Source organism: Anarhichas minor, unplaced genomic scaffold, assembly GCF_050575085.1.
Source record: "Anarhichas minor isolate MPS153535 unplaced genomic scaffold, ASM5057508v1 ptg000028l, whole genome shotgun sequence".
Lineage (NCBI taxonomy): Eukaryota > Metazoa > Chordata > Actinopteri > Perciformes > Anarhichadidae > Anarhichas > Anarhichas minor.
This window is the reverse complement of record NW_027466474.1, coordinates 15,958,565-15,979,687: the sequence shown is the minus strand read 5'-3', so window position 1 is coordinate 15,979,687 and position 21,123 is coordinate 15,958,565. Positions and strand designations below refer to the sequence as shown.

Sequence of the window (21,123 nt, the reverse complement as noted above, 5' to 3'; positions counted from 1 at the left end):
CTGAACCCATTAACAACGATACACTTACAAATGAAAACATCCGAGATACATTGAGAAAAATCCAATAATTGGAGTAACACTTACTGCATTAACAAATCATAACAAATATGCAAAGAAATTAATTATCTTGAAGGAAACTGTGGTCTGTAGGGATTTATTATGCTGGCAACCAGTTATAACAGTTGTTATAACTCACCTGTTCCCAAGAAACTGCTGAGTAAGCGTCCAATGTAAACATGCACCACAGCTTACAGCCCAGAGGTCCTGGCTCAACTTTGACCCACCTCACTACTACTGCACACTGGCAAGGGACGCGAAAGAGGAAGTCAGGTGACGTAGGATAAAGATCGGCAAAGTCCGCGTAGGGAGGACGGGATGGATGGACGGGTCAGACAAACACAGGACTTTAACCCAGGAGACTGCTGTGTGTTATTTTGACCTATGTGCATTAATTAACCTACATGACGTACATAACGTAGATTAACTCGTCAATTAATTTACGTACCGTACTTAATTTACGTCACGTCCGTAACGTTTATTAACTCGCAAATAAATTCATGTACCATACTATATTTCAGTGGCGGGCCGTGCATTTTATACCTGGGCCTTCACTGCTTTCCTGCAGCTGAAACACAGCTACGGTTATTATTTGTTTCGTGTAAAAATGAAGCCAACACCTATAGATACACTAACTGCAGAGAATACGCCGAGAGTGCGTCTCCCCTCTGCTCTGACTGCAGCTGGGACTGCAGCGCGAGGCTGCTGTGAGAGCCTGTGAGTGCTTTGGGGCGGCTCACGGCAGCACTCGCTGCTCGTTCATGGGAGTAACTGTAGAACGGTACGTGCTTTCACGTCAGAGTCAAAACACCAGAAAAGTCTCCAACAACACCAGAAAAAGTCGCTAGATTTGTCGCGAGTAGCTTTTGACAAAAAAAGTCGCCATGAGGGTTTGGGAAGTCGCCAGATTTAGCGAGAAAGTCGCCAAGTTGGCAACACTGGTACCAACTAAATATGTCCCCAGAGCAACATTGGACGTAACAATGGTTCCTATCACATATTAAGCCAAACAAAAATACATCTTCATAAAAACAAGTTGTACAAATAATAATATATAAACAAGCATATTAAAGCTACTGCAGATGTAAAAAGAAACGCATTTAACTTACCAGAGCTGCTGTTCACTATTTAAAGACAAAGACAATCCTCCTTTCTTTGTTAATAAAGAGTTTAATCTCACGGTTGTTCAGTACATCCGTGTGTTTTAGTTCCAGCAAGAAGTCCTTCTCCATTCATGGACGCCAGTGAAGACAGTCGAGCCTCCCTAGTTGTATTTCTTGAAAAGGTTTTAATGCGTTTGAGGGCTAAAAATGTCCGCTCCACAGAGGCAGCAGATATTGGGATTGTCACCGCCCAACACGTCAGGCTAGCCCACTGACCAATCACGTATGGCTAGGCCAGCTAGCAGGCTCTGACACGTCAAAGAATACGCCCAACATGTCAAACTAAAGATCTGATTGGTTGAACACTATGACAATCAACAATATCGTCCCCATTCACTTAAACTGCACATGGATTCACTTGAGAGTCTGCAGGCCTCGGGCCTCTGTTCTTACCTAGAGACACAGAGGTGAGATCTGATTGGATAAAAGCTCTACTTAAAACAAGCTGCACTGGAAGCAGAGCAACTGAGGAAGACAGTAGCTGTGCAATGAGAAAATAAGATAATGGGGAAAATATTATGATACATGTGTATTTATGAATTATCAAATTATAAAATAGCTAAAACTTTGTGATTCTGTCTAGGCCAGCAAACGGCCCACCACTGCTATATTTACATCATGTCCGTAACGTAGACTAACTTGTAAATTAATTTAGGTACCATACTTAATTCACATTACGTACGTAACGTAGATTAACTTGTAAATTAACATACTTACCATACTTCATTTACGTTATGAACGTAACGTAAATGACCTCAGATTAATTTACTTGCCATACTTCATTTACGTCACATACATAACGTAGATTAACTCGTTAGTTAATTTACGTACCATACCTAATGTAGGTTAACTTTCTCTACGTAGGTTAAGTTATGTAACAAACACACTTATTTATTTAGCCTACTTACCATGATAGTCTCCTAAACCTAACCAAGTCCTTCTGTTGCCTAAACCTAATCAAACTGAGACCGTCCCACAACTTTCACCACAAGTCTAAAACTGCGACCGCTACGTTCAGGTACGAGGATGTGTTGCCGTCCTGGCAGCGGTAGGATCGCTGATTTAAGCAACGCTCCTGTGTGTCGTATCAGAGGGCAGGAAGGAAACACCTATGTGGAGGACCTGTGGCTAAATGTCCTTTGGTGGTGACGAGCTTTATTCCTTCTAAAATCCTGGTTACGGCCCTGGGTGGAACCCTACACCACCCTGTGACCGAACAAAGAATCCCCGGAGCTCAGTGAGCGAGTGCACTTGTGTAGAATCTGAATAGGTGCAAAAAATAATTTTAAAAAATACATCACCTTTTATGGATTGTGAGAGTTCTAACAGCACAATTCATCAGAGGTGATCACTAATGGTGAAATGACATGTCAAAGTGTGTGTAGGCCATGTCACTGACTGTACCATGTGGCTTCCTGCAGGATGAAGATGTCTTTAATTACATGTTATCTGTAGCATTTAAATCCTTTCTCAGCTGTTGGCAATGAAGTGTCACATTTATGGAGGGGTGGGGGGGGTAACAACAAGGTTTATTTTTTTATTATTTTTGTAAGCTCCGTGCAGTATAAATAGCTCTACTTGTTATGAAGGGAAAATGTTTGCAGTGAATATATCTCAGTGTGACTTGTCTTCTTCAGCCCTCTCCAGCGCGTGTGTGCTCTCTCTCTCTCTCTCTCTCTCTCTCTCTCTCCCCCTCCCTCCACCTCTGCCTGCCTGACTGTCAGCTCGCCTCGACCACGTAGCAGCTTCCTGGCAGCAGCCGCTTGTGTCTGCTCTCTCCCTCCTCTCTGACACACACACATAGTCAGTCAGCACCAGTAGCCCATGTAGAACCACGTAGCACCAGCTTTGGATTTTAACCACCAGCCCGAAGTGGCAATGGATCTCTTCGAATTCGACTTTTTCAGAGACTGGGAGCTCGAACAGCCATGGTAAGTCCTGTGTTATTCCTTTATTATTATTATCATTATTATTGTGCGTGTTTAATGTGGAAGGTTTTTTTTAAAAGAGGGATGAACGGACATGGCATCTCCGCTTTTGTGGTGAAATAAAGGGTTAAATTGCATTTTTATTTTTTTTGAGATGTAAAGGCAGCCAAAGTGAGTCCCGGAGAAATCGTGCAAACCGTCTTTCTTTGTCACCTTAAAGCTGCCGTTGAAACGGGAGGCTCACGCGTAGCCTGCACACACACACACATACACACACACACACACACACACACGTGTACACACATGCATGCAAGCACGCGCCGGCTTTTATTTGTTTTTAACCGTCTCATATTGAGGAATGTTTGATTGTGATGCGAGCCCGCACCGGGTCAGCGTGACTGAGCGGTGACACGGTGAGCAGCGGTCATTTCGGCAGAGAGACGTCAGACGATGTGAGTGAACGTTAGGTAACAACGTAAGTTTTTGGACAGTTTGTCTGAGTTTATTACGTTCTGGTCCTTTAAAACAAAAAAAACGAGTGCTGCTGAGAAAATGTGTCTGGTTAACGGAGTTCAGGTGAGTTTAGCCTCCACCTGCAGCACAGGTGTAGGTGGTGGGTGTGTTTGTTTGTTTTTAGGGGGGGGGGGGGGGTGCAGCAGTATGGAGGAGTCAAGTTGGGTCGTGATGATTTCTGGGATGTCAGTGGAACATTAATGTTACATGCGTGTTTGTTTGTGCGTCTTGTCGAACAATTAAGCAACTCAATGTATACATGCTACAAATGTCTTCTTCTCTTGAAGGTAGCCCAGTTATTGTTTATGAAGCGTGAGGTGAGCATTGAGCTACAGAGGTCTGTAGTGACCTGCAGGCTGAAGTAGAGATACTTCCTGGTTGAGCTGAACACCATTGGTTGGTACATTGATTGGTTGATTGCCGAAATGAATCAGCAACTTTATTCTCAAAATCTAGGTTTATTAATTTTCCTTTTTTTTTTTTTTAAATGGAAAAACACCTCACAATCTCTGGTTCCAGCCTCTCTAATGAGTTAAAGTGAATATCTTTGGGTTTCAGCTGGACAAAAAAAACCACAAACATCTGAAGACATCACCTTGGACTTGTGATGTTCATTATCCACTTTAATAATCATAATTTATTCATTTGTTTTTGAGCTAGGCTGATAAATGGCCCGGGCCAGAGTCTCCCCTTTATTTAGTTTGTCCACCAGAGAGCACTGACAGGTGTTTTTTTTCGACACATGTAACATGCTCTGCTAAGAACAAGTCTAAATTCACCTCACTATAATGTGTAAAGCTGCAGCCCCGATCCATGACGTACAGTAACGCCTTCCATCCACAATCCTCGGTGAAGTGATTGTACATGCAGCAGAGGACTAGAACAAAGACTCACGTGGGGAGAAGTCTTGTTTGAGGCTTTTAAAACTAGGTTGGAGGGGGGGCCGCCAAGCTGGGACGAGTGGGAGACAACCGTGTTCCTCTGCGTGATTTGGAATCCGTTGCAACGTGGATCGGTGGAGAAATCCGACATTGTGAAAAGTAACATGTAGACCAGCTCCTCAGGCCGGACCCTGGTCGTACTGGCCAGCTCCCAGTTCAGGCTGCAGTTCTACAGAGAGCTTTTATCCAAAGCCATTTACTACAGCCAACCCCTGAAGTTAGTGGACGTCAGGGAAATTCTTTCTGGATGAATATAAAAATGAGGAAAAAGAACCAGCAATTTAGCATTAAAAACAATGTGAGAACATGTTTCATTCATATTTCTACATGATAAATATTCTGCTGGGTATGTTCTGAGCATATGAAGTCCCTTGATATTAAGAACGTTATTAGACGCGCTGTGCTGGATGAATCCTGTATTTTCGGGGCTTTCTAATAGTACGGAGGACCAGTGAGAGGAACAGTGTGTAACCTCCAGCCTCTCCACTCCCCCCGGGTATTGTAGTGGGAGAGCGGTGACTTGGCAACCGCGTTGCTGTTTGTGAATCCCGTGCTCCAGCGGGGACAAATGTGACACACGCTGCTGTCCCTCAGCAGCCACACACGGAAAGGCCCCCCCGCCTCTCGAGCTCGGTACTTAACCCCCCGCTGCTGGAGTGGAGCTGCTCAGGGTTCCACAGCAAGCTCGGTGGGGGGTGGTGGTGGTGTCGACACATGTAACACACCGCCACCGTGTGCCACCGCTCCATCACGCCGCTGTGATGGGAAATTAACACACAGCTCGGAAAAGAAACCGGAGGAATGTGCCAGGAACAGCTGATTTAGAAAAAGACAACAATAAGCTGACGGGTTGAGCAGTGGAGAGGTGAGGCCTGATTCAGAGCTTCACCTGTAGACCACGGAGTGAATCTCTTTGACAGGCTCTGGTCTCATGCTTGTATTCAGTATTTCCTTTAGATGTCCTCGGCTGCTGAGGATGCGACAGAGGAAAGTCCACTTCAGACTGTCCTCGCCCGGGAAATGGTCGTTTGCTCAAAAGCTTGAAGCCACCTTTGTTAATGTAGGATTGGACGATATACATACTTATAAACTACTAACTACTTCAAATTGTTGAGATTCTGCACATACTGTTCATGCCATGGTTGTTTATTAGGACAGTGGGTCAGGAACCCTCCAAGGGGGTCACAAGATGATTAACAGAAAAACATATTTATATAACAAGGTATAAAAAGGTGTAAAAGTCGGCAGGGCTTAAAGCAGGGGTTTTGTTTTTTTCTTGCAAAGAGAACTTCGAGCGCTACACTTGGTGGATTTCTGCCGTTGACTCGTAATGCCGGTGTGGTATCGCCGTATCGTAATCAGCACTGTGCACTGTTGGCCTTTTAAACGTGGTCGACTCGTACGAATCGGTTCATTTCAGGCATACTGAACCCGTTAACTAGCCAGATACCAATAACACAATACATTGAACTCTTCCTCCATGGTGTGGGCCAAAGAAAACATGCACGTTTTGAAATGCATTTGGTTGGGAATGGAGCATGATGTTGACTGCTCCTAACTGGTGTCTTTTACCAGCAGCTCTGGAAAAGCGGCTTTGATGGAGCCGACGTCTAATAAATGTTAAAACGGACTCAAACGTCCAAGATCATAAGGAGGAGAACACCTCGACTGTGGGATGCGAGAGAGAGAGAGAGAGATATTTTCAAATGGACCTATTTCTTTTTTCCTCCGATTTTTACACCTTCAATAGGACCCATAAAAATCAGTCAGATTGGGAGTTAAAAGTCTGTCTCTCGCCATTGATGTGCGGCTCCTGTTTGACAGTGGATTTTCCTTTTTTAAGGGGAATAAAAAAACAAACCGAGAGAGAGAAAACAATCTTGAAGCTCCCCACGTCTTTGTTAAATCTGAACGAATCCAACACCGTGGGCCTCCTCCTCCTCCTGAAGAAATACCCTTTCATCTCCACTCCTCTTTGTTGCTCTTTCTCCCTCCTCCTCCTCCTCCTCCCATCTCGCTCTCCTTGTTTCATTCTCTCGCCCGCAGATCTGAAAGCTCGGCATGATCGTGACGGGGCTCGCGTTGAACGCGGTGTCCCCCTCGCTGTAATTGCCCATCATGTAGCCGGCTAATCATGGCGGCGGAATCTGGGGGGGGGGGGGGGGGCGCTTTGACTGTTAATTGACACTGATGGTGATTGGTTGAACCGTTTAAGTAGTTAATTAGGGAATTGATTACACATATCGTCGGCGTAGAGTTAGAAGATTCCAGCTGCGTGTTTTGGAGCTTAAAAGTTCACATCTGTGGGAAGGCACTTTGTGTATCATTATAAATATGATCATTATTATGACTGGATCTCATTTGATAAATAAATTGTTTGATTTTTTTTTTTTTAATGCAGCTTTAAAATGTAAAAAATTGGATTCAACATTTTTGCAGTTGCAGCCATAATGCTGTTTCCAGACCAGAAAACAAAAAAAGTCTACTTCTCCCGAATAGAGAAGACGGGGGTCTGCAAGGAGAAGTGGTGACAGAGTCAATTTACAGTCCATGTTCAGTCTCAAAGTCCGTTATTCGATGTGCCCGTCGATCCTCCCGAGCTCTCAATCAGCTCAGTCACACGTGTCAGCTCAACACGCACAGAAGTCAGTCGTCACGCCAAAAATGTCCGTCCCCGCTTCACCATCGGGCCTCGGCTCGCCAAACCGGCTCCGCTCGATGATGCTTCACATCGACGGCAGCCCAGAGGCCGGCGAGAGGAAGCTGTGTCTCGTCACGAAGCTGCCAAGAATTCACACTCAGACGCTCCAGAACCAGCAGCAGATAACACCCGAAGGATGCTTTCTATCGGTTAGGAAATCCTTTTCAGTGCCCTACTCGTGGGGACAATTATTCCCTCGGGCCTGTATAAAAGGAGCTGATTCAGCAGGTGTGAAACCAGTGAGATCAGCTGGAGTCACTCTGGGAGGAAGCAGTCGCTGTCCGTGGTTCTGAAGTTGTTTTATTGTGAGAAAGAGAGCGGCGTGTCAGTTTTCAATTTAGCTTATTGTGCTTTTTTAAAAACTTCTAATTCCACATAAACAAAACACAAACTATGTCAATAACAACAAAATTAATTCAAATGTTCACCACGGAAACAAATCTTGCCAGCTGACAAAACATAGAGAAGCATCACAAAGGTTATAAGAGAACGCAGTCCCAACCAAAAACATATCAACAAATTTCACATTTCAAAAAGACTTAGGCAGAATGAAAAAGATCCAACCAGACAAACATCAGTAATTGGGAGTAGAGTTGCAAATAACAATTTGTTTTTTTCAATTAAACAGTAAAACGTTTCCCAGAGCTCTCAATGACATCTTGCTTTGTCCGACCTACAATACACAACCAAAGTATCTTTTAGATAGATGCAACTCCTCATATCTAAGAACCCGGAACCAGGGATTGTTTTTGACATATTTGCGTGATAGATTACTTAAATGCTAAATTGATTATTCAAAATGTTGGAGGTTAGTTTTCTAGATTGATTAATCGATTACTTGACAAACGTTTCAGCACTAATAAGAAGATATCCAGCTGTAAAGACAGTCCACAGTGAACTTATTTAAGTGTGCATTCTTTTTTTTTTCTTCTCTTTTTTGTGGGGCTGAATGGGGTCGGGGGAGCAGTACATAATTTCGGTGAAATGTCTGGAGATGTTGCCATACCAATTCTTTCCTGAACCGATACAGATTCCAATACTTGAACTTGTGTATCAGCCAATATGATACTAGTATATTAATTTGTTTTTTAACACACTGGTATCTGATCATAACCCTCTATCTGTCGCTACGCAAGTTCAAGTACCGGTATCGGGAAGGAAAAAGAGGGATGGCAACATCTGTAGAAATTAGGTTGCACCCAAATGATGTGCAGGCACCGATATTAAAAAGTTACTTATCACCACAGTTGACATTTTTCACATTTCACAGGGTCATTTAAGCCGTTGTTAATACAAAACATATTGATTAGCGCAGCTTTAGGAAAGTGTTTCCAGATATTTAAAAAGTCGCCCGTTTCATGTGGATTTGATGTATTCCAGAAGTATTTATTCTCGCTGGGCCAAAGAGTAATTGTGCGGACGACTGCAGAGCGAGACTGAATTCTTCCTGCAAAAGGATATGTAACGTTATATACGATTGTGTCTTTCCAGCTGAAATACATTTAAACTAAGAACTAATAATGAGACAGAATCTCTAAATCAACTCGTTTTCTGTTTCTTTTAGGATCTAGGTCCAGTATCACCGCAACATGACAAAAGGTTGTAAACAATGACTTCAAGTACCACATCTGTGACATATTAGGAGAAAAAAACAAAAGGCGCCTCAATAGGGGATATGAAGAATGCTCTGCTACGATGACATACAGTCTGTGCATCCTAACGGATATCTTCCACATGGTGTAAACATTTACTGCTGACGGAGTCTTTTCCCACGTCTTTTTACTGATCCCGAGCGGCGTGTATCCATCGAAACCCTAGAAGTAGAACAACTGAAACGGTGCTGTCAGTCAGCAAAGTAGCGCAGGAGACAAAATGCCTCAATTTCAAGAATCTTAAGAAGTCTTAATTAAGACATCCCACAAATACCGTTATCTTCCACGCTTTGGAGTCATTTCTGATAATTAAGGTACACACATTGGTTGCGGCTGAACTAGAATAAAACAGAGGTCAACAGTTAAAACTTTATCATTGTGTTTAAACCCAGACCCTCATGTATGGCTGAGAGTCGGAGTGGAGACATTTCAAGGTTTGCACTTGCTCCGCACAAAGAGGGAAGCCATCTGTTCACTTCTTTAAGTGTCTTATAAGAAAACAAAATGTCAACCATCTGGTGGGACATAAAGTCTTCAGCGGAACATTTATCTTTATCAGTGATATTCTGCCCATTAGAGATATGTAAGTAGAGCCCCCCCCCCTCCTCCCACGTTCACTTCACGTTGAAGCCGTTGGCCTGAATGAGAACATATTTTTTTGACTCTAGAAAAACGAGGGAAAGGAAATATTGGCGCCCCTTAAAAGATGAGAAGAAATCAGTGATTATACAAAGAATCTCTTCATCAAAGTCATTCCTCCGCTCATCTGATCCAGGGGCTTTGCTCTTCTGGATGTTTCTTTTAATTTTTATAGCTTCATCAAAAATAATGGATGTTTTTAAAACTGACTCCTTAGAAGAAGATCTGATCCAGCAAAGAAGGTCTCTGTTAACTCACAAGCATCATTCTTTTGTTGCAGAGGAAGATACACGAGTAGGAAGGGGAGTGAAAGTATTAGTAATGTCTTCATGCTGGTAAAAAGGGTCACGATCCTGAACTGATTCAACTCACTAAACGCTAGAAATTGACCCATCTTCAAAACAACTTTTGGATATTTCCCCGGGTTATCACCATATTCATAGACAAAGTGAACAAAGTGCTTAGATTTTCTTTAACATTTCTTCAACAGATGTATCATTTCCTTGTATAAGTGATATTGAAGAGCATCCCAAGTTAGTCTGTCTGACACCAACACAATTACAACATCATACCTCTTCCTTTGATCACACATTAATTCCTGATCCAAACTACATCAAGGAATAATTTATGCGAGACCCATTGTGTGTCGGAAATGTCCAGAAACATGCAGTCTGCCATCTGTCTCGTCCACGGTGGATTTGAATTCTGCAACTTCTTCAGGGGTGTCGAAGGTCTTGGAGGCTTCATCAGCCATAATTTGCACCTCAGCAGGACACAGTAACGCATATGTTCTGTTCAATGCCATGTTCCCAGAGCCTCCACTTCACCTTGTGGAACGTTACGTGCCCTTTGTTGGAGAAATTATGAAATGTAATAATCACTGGCCAAGGGCAGAGAGTAGGGCAGGGTGTTAATAACTTGATTGGGTCACGCAACCGTTTGCTCCTTTAGGAATCGACACAACATGGGTATTGTGACCATGTTTGTAGTCTTTCAAAGTTTCAGGAAGACCTTCATTATTACTGATGTTCACGTTGGCATTGGCTGAGGTTATCACCATGCTTTCCCTAAATACATTTTGATTTGATAATTGCACATCCTCATTCCACTTCCTCCTGCATACCATGGATAGTGAGCCAAAAGGCCACAGGACAACATGCAATATGGCTGTCAAATTTTAAACACAGGATGAAAATATAATTGAAAAAAAACAAAAAAACAACATACGCACAGCAAATCACCATGACGAACATCAGATAAGACCCAACAGGCACTCAGGGGCTCAATGAGGTGCAATAAAAAGTCAGTCGTGAGTGCAGCTGAAGTACTTATACCGAGACAGTACGTCTCTCTGAGCTGCAATATCTTTATTGAAACAGACTGGTAGAGTCAGAAGCGAGTGTTCCCCGCATCAGAAGCCGTTTGAAACATTTCACACTGAAGCTGCCGGCTTACCGAACAAGCAGAAGTGGAGATTGTTGCACTGTGTTGGGATATTACTTCCAGTTAATGGTGTGTAAAAAAAAAAAACCAACAGCCCTGTCAATAGATGTGACTAAAAGCCTTGTAACTACTAATTAGACTATAAAGCAGAATAGCGTACATAACTGTACCGGATGTTCCCCATGGGATCAGATCACTGTTGTAGCTGCTGTTCTAATATCGGCAGAGTTCCTCACCCTTTAATACCCACAATTATCTGTGTAGTTATTACTCAAAAGACAACTTGCGGTGTTGTTTTTTTTCATCAGAGAATACACAGTGGAGCGATAAGTGGAGGGTGAGCGTTTTTTAGAGTTTTTGAAAGACGAAAATCACCAGAAATTGTAATATCCATCAGATATGCATCAGCTCAGCTGAAAATCGTTGCTCGTCGCAATATGAAGCGCACAGTAATGTGGAATGTGTATTTTCTTTTCTTTTTTTGTTTATTTAGTAATGAATTGATTCAATTTGTAAACTGTTTGCCTCCGATAATATGAATGTATTTGCTGAGAGAATTGAATTATGGATGGGTCAAACTATTTACCGAAGAGCCTGCTTGAAATTACATTCTCTAATTTGTTGTTAAAACCAATAAATAATTACTTCAATTAGTTAATCAAGTATTTGTTTTCAGGAGTGTTGTTATGGAATTAGAATTAGTAATTAGTCAAATTAGTTAATGAAGTGCAGTGCTTGCCCTCTAGCAGAACTGTGTCATGATGATCTGATGTGATTCTCTGTGATAACACGAAGGTACGAGTTTCCTTCTGCCGCTCTCGTCAAAATAATAAGCTGCATAATCCAAATAATAATCACTCGCATTGTCTTCACGACGGCGTCTTTCAAAAACCAGTCTTAACCGCTGCACCTAATTAAAAAACCAAATTCTGTTGCATGCATATTAAAAAGTCGTGACTGGGTTCGGCATATCTGCAGGAGTGTGTGTGTGTGTGTGTGTGTGTTGGGAGGATTTAGAGAAAGAGAGAGCGAGAGTCTTGGCAGTCTTCACCAGGTAGCTTCTGCCCTCATGCCCCCAAGATACCAAGACAAAACACACACACACACACACACACACACACACACCCACCCCAGGCCCCCGAGGTTGGCAGAGCCATCTGCCAAGAGGAGCATGGTGCTGAGGAATGATAATGCTGCGCACAAACACACACACACACACACACACTCTTTCTTTCTTTAACACACACACACCCTGCGTTGAACCGAGTGCTCCAGTAGTTTGCTCGTCTCTGCTGTAGTTGCCAGTTGATATTGACTGTATATCTGTATTGTGAGTATTTTAAGGTGGCAGTAAGCCGACTTAATTCTTGCTTTACACGAACATATTGGACGCCAGTCTAGCTGTCTGTCAGAGGGATGTTTTAGCCCTCCGAACGTTTCAGCAGGTGTCCAACATGTGATTTCCCGCCCGAGTCCTGCACAGGTCCACTTTTGTAAACCTGCAGTCTGGAATAATAGTTGTATAATTTACAAATAGGTGCTTATGGTACGCCCCATGTTTCATCTAGCCAGCCTATTGGCAGCGCGGCACACTCGGACCTGTGAAAAATCACGGCTAATTTACACACAGCTTGCACAAGGTAGGCACCGCAGGCGTAGCTACAACCGAGGGCACTGAAGTCATGCCCTGCATGTTTGTGTCTGGGAATTATGTAGTTTTTAGCAACCTGGGCAGAATTAACACTCTACCTACATGTTGGGATTACCACCCACTATCAAACTAAAGGGAATAGTGCCCCACAAAACACTTGTTCCTGGTAATTAAAACATTGAGGGTTAGGGTATGCATGGACGATATTGCAAAATATATTATCACAATATGTTTTTTTTAATTTAATGTCAATAATTATCACTATAATATATAATAAAATTGATAATAACAATGCCAAATTTACAACTTTTTTTGTGATCAAATTTGTATTGACAAATGTGGTTGACATTTACATAGTGACATGGGATGAAATACCAAAATAAATGGTATGGTTTACAGTTCAAAGAGTATTCTCCTTAGGACAGAACCATAACAAAACCAGAAGGTTCATTATGGTTTCTAATATACAATTATTTATTATCAAAACAGGGCTGCAGAAGCTACTTTTGAGCATCCGCACCAGAGACTTCTGGTTAGCAATATGCTAACTCGAAATGGGGATAAAATAAATCAATTGTTCAGCTCTTCTCGACTTTCCAAATGTTATCGAACCAAATCGATCAACTTGAAACCAGTTTGCGGCGTGTTGTGACGCTCAGAACTATATATTTACAGCAGCAATAGTAGAGACTGAGTAGGCTACGGCAGAAGCAAGGGAATTGCTTTTCTCAGGATTGAAAAAATCAATTTCATCTTTATCAGCATAGGGAAGATGAAATTTAAAATGCTAGAATACCAAAAATTATTTTCATCACTTTTTCTTGAGGTTAAGTTTCCTTTTAGTCTTGTATTGTTTTGTTTGTGCATCTTGTGAAATAATTCATCACTACTAAATTAGGGCTCTTTCAGTTTTCCATGTTTTTGAAATGTCAATGGATGATATTAGATTTGAGTTCTAATATAATATTTTGTATCTTGTATATTATAGGCTGTTGGTAAAATTTCGCATTAACAATTACATTTTACCATGCTCAGTCTGGGAGGAGGGGGGAGGGGGGATGAAGAGAACGATACCCACATGAAGCTGATGCTGACTGCTTTCTGTCTGCAGGAAACGGCTAACGATATTTCTAGCTAGCTGGTTAGCTAGCACAGAACAGTAGCAGCGCAGCAGTATGTGCTGCTTTTTAACTGTGTGTGTTTAGCTGATTACCGGACCATTACATTAGAAAAGTTAATTTCACATAAAGCTAATAACTATAATAATAACTACACTCAACAGTATTAAAGATTACCTTGGTATGTAGCCATAACGGTAGCATTATCTTAAGGGTGTGTATTTCTCCCTCTCAGAGGGAGCATCCAGATACACGGTCAACAATCTCACTCAAAAACAATACAGACACATTTGTAACAATGCGATACAAAATAAAAAGAGACACTTAACAGGGCTCTCGAAGCAGTAAAGTGTTTCAATGGAAACACTTTGGTCACATCAGAAGATCAAAACCCCCCTTTAAATGAAAGAGCATGGCTTTATGATTCGGTTTGTGTGTGTGTGACTGCGACACATTGGAGAGATAGAAAGAAAGACTCGAGAGCTAGTTAGCCTCACAAGACAGCAGATTAAACACGGAATTTCAAATTAAACAGGAATAATAAAACTGAATTTGAGAGCTGGGGAGACGTTGGGGGACGTGAGAGCGAGACAGAGACGGAGAGGGCTAATGATGTAGCTTTTTCTAGCCGGGGCCAATTTACTGTGAGGTTTGGAAAGGTCATCTCCTACACGGAGGCCCGTCTGTGACAAATTACATTATTTACATCGGGTAGAAAGAGGCGGCGAGACCCGGAGAAGCGCGGAGAGTAAAAGCAGAGAGAGAGGGAGGCAGAGAGAGTCCAGGTTTGACTGTAATTGGTCTACAGTGTTAACACGAGAACCCTGAAGACATTTGCTAACACACCGCCTAATGATGCTCTTATCAAAGCACAACACCTGCATTTTTTTTTTTTTGCATGGGGCCGCTATGTCCTTCGTGGCATGAAGAGATGTTTCACCGCAGCGTTTTGATGGTTTAATTTTTGAGCACAGGTATAGGACTTTACACTGCAAAGTCAGCCGCTTCGACGCGCTGCTGCGGGGACATTAAATAACTCGTTTTAATTGGGGAATTCACGATTTCCGACAATTACCTGCAGAGCTTATGTACAAACAACTTTCACTGATTTCTATGGCACATTTTTAACTGGCTGCCAGTTTATCACAGCTTTATTATATTTACTGCAGGCAAGTCTTTTCAGGGAAGACCCCCATGTGGAGCTGAGGAAGTGGTGTGTCCCCCCCCCCCCTTAAGTTTGTCTTTAAGAGAAGAGATGGGTTGATGGTTGCATGAGTGGCACGGCGGGACAGACAAAGAAGAGAGCGCCACCTGCAGAATCTCAAACTCCACCAATGGAGAAACTGAAGAAAAAGACACACATGTGCTTTTTGATTGACAGGTGATGTTTGTAAAGTGTAGTACAGAAGCTGTTTGACTGACAGGTGATCCATGGAAACTGACAAAGATGGAGAAAAAAAACCCCACATGAAACCCTAAAATGTGTGAGTCGCTGTAACCCCTTCAGTATGTTACATTGTATCATTATGTAGTGTAAGATGGTTATGTATTATCACTCACGACATAATGATAATTCCTTTTAGTTTTTTCACGTTTACTACGTGAAATGAAGACATTGCAGTGGTTCTTATTTCCCCTGAAGGAGAGGACCCAGCTCCCCAAAGAGCGGCTTAGCGTGTGCTTGTGTGTGTGTCTGCGGGTCCCTTGGGCTATTCAGAGAAGGGAAGCGCCAAAGGGATTTGGAGTTAAATGGTCTGGGACTTGGGAATGAACAGAAATATTAATATTTAGATTTAACTTTCTTAAAGGAAATGTCTAAAATGAATAAAGCATAATATTTGATTAACGTCCCACAGTAAGTCCACTTTCCACAAAAAAAATGCTAATAAATCTTATCTAAGCAGTACATTTTAAAATGTCTCATGATGCTTTGTATGAAAAATGGATATGAGTATGATCGATTGCGCTAAAGAATTTTCAACAGATTTTCTATATTGCATGTAAAAATTGTGATTATAGAAACTAGATTGTCGGCATCTTACACCAAATTTTATGCACCAGTGTACAATTATTAAAAAAAAGTGTTAAATCAATAAAGCTGTTGACAGTAATTTATTCAAAAGAATATCTAAAAATCTGTTGCTAAATAACGGCCATCCTCTTTTTGAAACTTCAAAGGACGTTCTCGAGACAAAAAAATAAACTTGAGCTTTTTTATACAAGTCCAGATGAAGTTTTCAAATTATGACATTCAAAAGCTAGGCTATAGCTACAATTTGTATTCAACAATTAAATTTTACTACATTTTTCTTTTTACTCAGTTTGGGAAAACAAAATGTGGAAAAAAGGAAATAGATACCCACATGGAGCAGCTAGCTTTTAACAATGCTTTGCTATTCTAGCTAGCTGGTTAGCTTAACCATATGTTATGTTACGTTTTGAACTGGCTGCCAGACTGTTCATTTCAGAAATTTCAGCCCATGTAAATGTATTACACTAAATAATAAAATATTCCGTGTAAATTACCCGTGTATGTAGCCATGTTGACGTATCGCTAACTAGCTTCTTCGTTAGCTAAAATGTCATCTTCCCATTTCAAAAGCGGTTTCCACCTCTCATTTTCCAGCAGGAAGAAAGACCATATCAGACCTTGCGACATAACTACTTACAGTGGGTACGGAAAGTATTCAGACCCCTTTAAATTTTTCACTCTTTGTTTCATTGCAGCCATTTGCTAAAATCAAAAAAGTTCATTTTATTTCTCATTAACTCAGCACCCCATCTTGACAGAAAAAAACAGAAATGTAGAAATTTTTGCAAATTTATTAAAAAAGAAAAACTGAAATATCACATGGTCATAAGTATTCAGACCCTTTGCTCAGTATTGAGTAGAAGCACCCTTTTCAGCTAGTACAGCCATGAGTCTTCTTGGGAATGATGCAACAAGTTTTTCACACCTGGATTTGGGGATCCTCTGCCATTCTTCCTTGCAGATCCTCTCCAGTTCCATCAGGTTGGATGGTGAACGTTGGTGGACAGCCATTTTCAGGTCTCTCCAGAGATGCTCAATTGGGTTTAGGTCAGGGCTCTGGCTGGGCCAGTCAAGAATGGTCACAGAGTTGTTCCGAAGCCACTCCTTTGTTATTTTAGCTGTGTGCTTAGGGTCATTGTCTTGTTGGAAGGTGAACCTTCGGCCCAGTCTGAGGTCCAGAGCACTCTGGAAGAGGTTTTCTTCCAGGATATCTCTGTACTTGGCCGCATTCATCTTTCCTTCAATTGCAACCAGTCGTCCTGTCCCTGCAGCTGAAAAACACCCCATAGCATGATGCTGCCACCACCATGTTTCACTGTTGGGATTGTATTGGGCAGGTGATGAGCAGTGCCTGGTTTTCTCCACACATACCGCTTAGCATTAACGCCAAAAAGTTCAATCTTGGTCTCATCAGACCAGAGAATCTTATTTCTCATAGTCTGGGAGTCCTTCATGTGTTTTTTGGCAAACTCTATGCGGGCTTTCATATGTCTTGCACTGAGGAGAGGCTTCCGTCGGGCCACTCTGCCATAAAGCCCCGACTGGTGGAGGGCTGCAGTGATAGTTGACTTTGTGGAACTTTCTCCCATCTCCCTACTGCATCTCTGGAGCTCAGCCACAGTGATCTTTGGGTTCTTCTTTACCTCTCTCACCAAGGCTCTTCTTCCACGATTGCTCAGTTTGGCTGGACGGCCAGGTCTAGGAAGAGTTCTGGTCGTCCCAAACTTCTTCCATTTAAGGATTATGGAGGCCACTGTGCTCTTAGGAACCTTGAGTGCTGCAGAAATGTTTTTGTAACCTTGGCCAGATCTGTGCCTTGCCACAATTCTGTCTCTGAGCTCCTTGGGCAGTTCCTTCGACCTCATGATTCTCATTTGCTCTGACATGCACTGTGAGCTGTAAGGTCTTATATAGACAGGTGTGTGCCTTTCCTAATCAAGTCCAATCAGTTGAATTAAACACAGCTGGACTCCAATGAAGGAGTAGAACCATCTCAAGGAGGATCAGAAGAAATGGACAGCATGTGAGTTAAATATGAGTGTCACAGCAAAGGGTCTGAATACTTATGACCATGTGATATTTCAGTTTTTCTTTTTTAATAAATTTGCAAAAATTTCTACATTTCTGTTTTTTTCTGTCAAGATGGGGTGCTGAGTGTACATTAATGAGAAATAAAATGAACTTTTTTGATTTTAGCAAATGGCTGCAATGAAACAAAGAGTGATACATTTAAAGGGGTCTGAATACTTTCCGTACCCACTGTAAGTATTATTCACCAAAGTTAATAAGAGTGGTGATAACTTTTCACTCCATGCTGAAAGTTTATTATCAAAAGGATCCCAGTCCTCATTTTCTCCTCCACTGCTCCTCTGTCTCTGTCACTCCCGCTCCCCTCCAGGACATTTATTACCTCTTTATCAACGACTTTCATAATTACCCCGTGTCTCCCTCTGCCTTCTACTTCAGCGTCTCCCCTCTCCTTACTCTTTCTGTTAACCTCTTCCTATCTCCCTCACCCCTCTTCCTCCCCTCTGCCTTCCTTCAGAGGCGCGCTAATACATTTGTTATCAACCTACTCCCTAATTAACATGCCCCCTCTCTCTGTCTGAGGCTCCCGTATCTCTGTTGCTCTGTCGAGATGTCTTCTTCGCTCCACTCTTCTTTCATTCTGACTTCTTCCACATCTTTTCACTATTTTTTTTTTGTTGAATAGATGAATTTCAGGACAGCTCCTCTTCCTCACTTCTGAGGCTCTATTATATACAGACAATTTGTCTGAAAGCCATCAGGACACAGCGATCTATTTTCTGTTTCAATGTGTGAGGTTGTGTAGCTCTGTCTCTCTTAGGTTCATCTTGCTTTGGCAGTGTATCTCTGTACGTTTCTGTGTTTTTTGTGTGTGTGTGTGGACCGGCCTAGCTGTAGTCACACTCGCAGCTGAACAAATCAATGTATCAATGCAGCAGCAAGCTCCGGGAAGAACTTCCCCTCTCTCCGGCAGAAACAGGAACCATCGTAACATCCCAGAACAATGGTTGAAGACGTCTATCGTTTTCTGGACTATATAAGAATATATTTAATTGTAAAAGGTTGTTAGCGTCTGCATGATAATATTAAATGTATGTCTTAGATTTGACAGACTTAGGAGTAAATGTGTATACGGGTAGTCGCGCAGAACCGTTTTCATGGAGCGTGTTCCATGATGAACACAAAACGGCGTCACACATGGTCATCAAGGGACTCACTGTCGGAGGGTTTTATAACACACATCCACTCCCTGCGAATTGGTTTGGGATGGCACTTAATATAGCGGACCCACCACCCGGGTAGGGAGCGGAAGCGGAAGTGGGTTAGGGTCGGGCTTGAGGGGCCAGATTTGAAGTGGGCCTTGGCAGGCTCCCATGCTGCATGGGTTCATGGGGCTTCAGTGTGATAGCCATTAGTATTCGCTTTAAACGTTGACCTATAACATCTTCTCCTCTGTGGAATTTGCTCTTAAGGTCTTGTGTCTACCCTTGAAAAGGAATGAAAATCTCATTTATTTTTGTACATTTGGCGTTAAGAAACAGCTTACAATGGGGAAGAAATAGTTGGAGAAGAATTGTTTTACACCTTTTTTACTTAATTGCTAAATGCAACAAATGTATTCATAGTGTTTTTTTACTCTGAACACCTGTTCAGCATATAAAGAGCTGAAGGGAAGGGGATAAAAAAAAAAGGAAACATTGTTGTAAACACCCTTTTACAAAAATGATTTCCCATAAACCCTTGATTATCGCAGATAAAAGAAATTGTCTACAAAGGTAGAGAATATCCTGCAGATGCCAATAGATTTATTTTGTCTGATGTCACAACGGGAAACCTCCTGGCCGCCCTGCATTGTTCCAAAATCATATTTCACGAGCACAAAGCAGTTTATGGGCACAACTTGAACTTCAATTCTGAATAATCCATTTCAGTAAACAACTATTTCCACAGTGACAAAGTTGACGGTGCTCTCTCTCTCTCCTACATTATTTATTTGTATCCCAGATAAAAGGGCATTTTCTTTATAAATGTGAGTAATGCTGAGGACACTGCTGCTATGCACAGTAAAGAAGCAAAGACAACCTTAGATGAGCCTCATTAACCTGGAGATAGATGGCGGTGGTTTGGTGAGGCCAGACTGCAAGCTGTAAGCCCTCACTCTGCCCGTACAGCCAGTGGAGCAAATGGCTAAGAGGGACCTCAATCAATACGCTAAGTGTGTATGTGTGTGAGTCTGGCTCGTGTTCAACCTTGTGCATGTGTGTGTATTTGCATTATGTCTGTGTATGCGCATCTGTGACCACGCACAGGCTGTCTAAATGCGTATTGATCCTGAGGTGTTGTTTTGTGTATCTGATGGTCTGCTGCGTTTTACTTTCATTAAGTTTGGATCGCACGCACAAATGATGACGGATGAAGTCAGCTGAAGCGTGATACATCAGCGGCATTGTTTTTTTTTCTAAAGTGGTCTCGGGACGTCTTCCAGCTCTGGGGAATTGGGCCCCGATGCGTTTTGGGTAGCGTGCGGACAATTCCGTTTTTCCAGTATTCACACGCTCACGCTCACACACACACACACACACACACACACACACACACACACACACACACACACGCTCACGCTCACACACACACACACACGCACGCACACACACACGCGCACGCTCACACACACACACACACACATGAGATACCAAGACGGGTCTGTGTCAATACTAGTACATACATTGAAGGCTGGAGATTCGATTGCTTCATCCTGAAGCACACACTCCCTGGACACACACGCACACATGTACACATTTGTGCGCTCAGCTGGTCCTACTGTTTGTGTTTACTGTTGTTCAAAAGCCCACATCTCCTCACTGGTGTTTCTTAGTTTGCCTTTCAAATCATCTCTTTCATGTTCTCAATAATATCCCCCTCTCAAATAGCTTGTAGTGTGTAATTCAATAGATGACTGGAGAAGAAATACGTATTTGTTTTGTTATGCCTTTACATGTTTCTATCTGTAAGATAGCTAGTGCACGTATGGCGTCTGTTCAAAAACCTGCCCGTTCAGAATGGGCCTGTTGCTTGGCCCCCGGTTGTGCTTCTTGCAGCTTTTTTTTCTCCTTTGGTCCTGAGCAACACACCCGCCATGACATGGTTGCGTCCCAAGGCAATGTTAAGAGTACACGCATCACTCGGGTGCAAAAGCTCACAGGAACCTCCACGGAGAGCGACCTGTACCCAGCGGGCCTTTCAGCCTTCTAACAGTT

General features: G+C 42.4%; 1 protein-coding gene across 1 annotated transcript in view; it reads left to right on the top strand.

Moving 5' to 3' along the window:
- The first annotated feature begins 3,098 nt into the window (after positions 1–3,098).
- Positions 3,099–21,123, top strand: part of aff2 (AF4/FMR2 family, member 2) — a 136,652-nt gene continuing 118,627 nt past the window's right edge. Inside the window, exon 1 of the mRNA XM_076103917.1 lies at positions 3,099–3,151. Coding sequence (XP_075960032.1) covers positions 3,099–3,151 — 53 coding nt within the window. The remainder of the gene's footprint in view (positions 3,152–21,123) is intronic.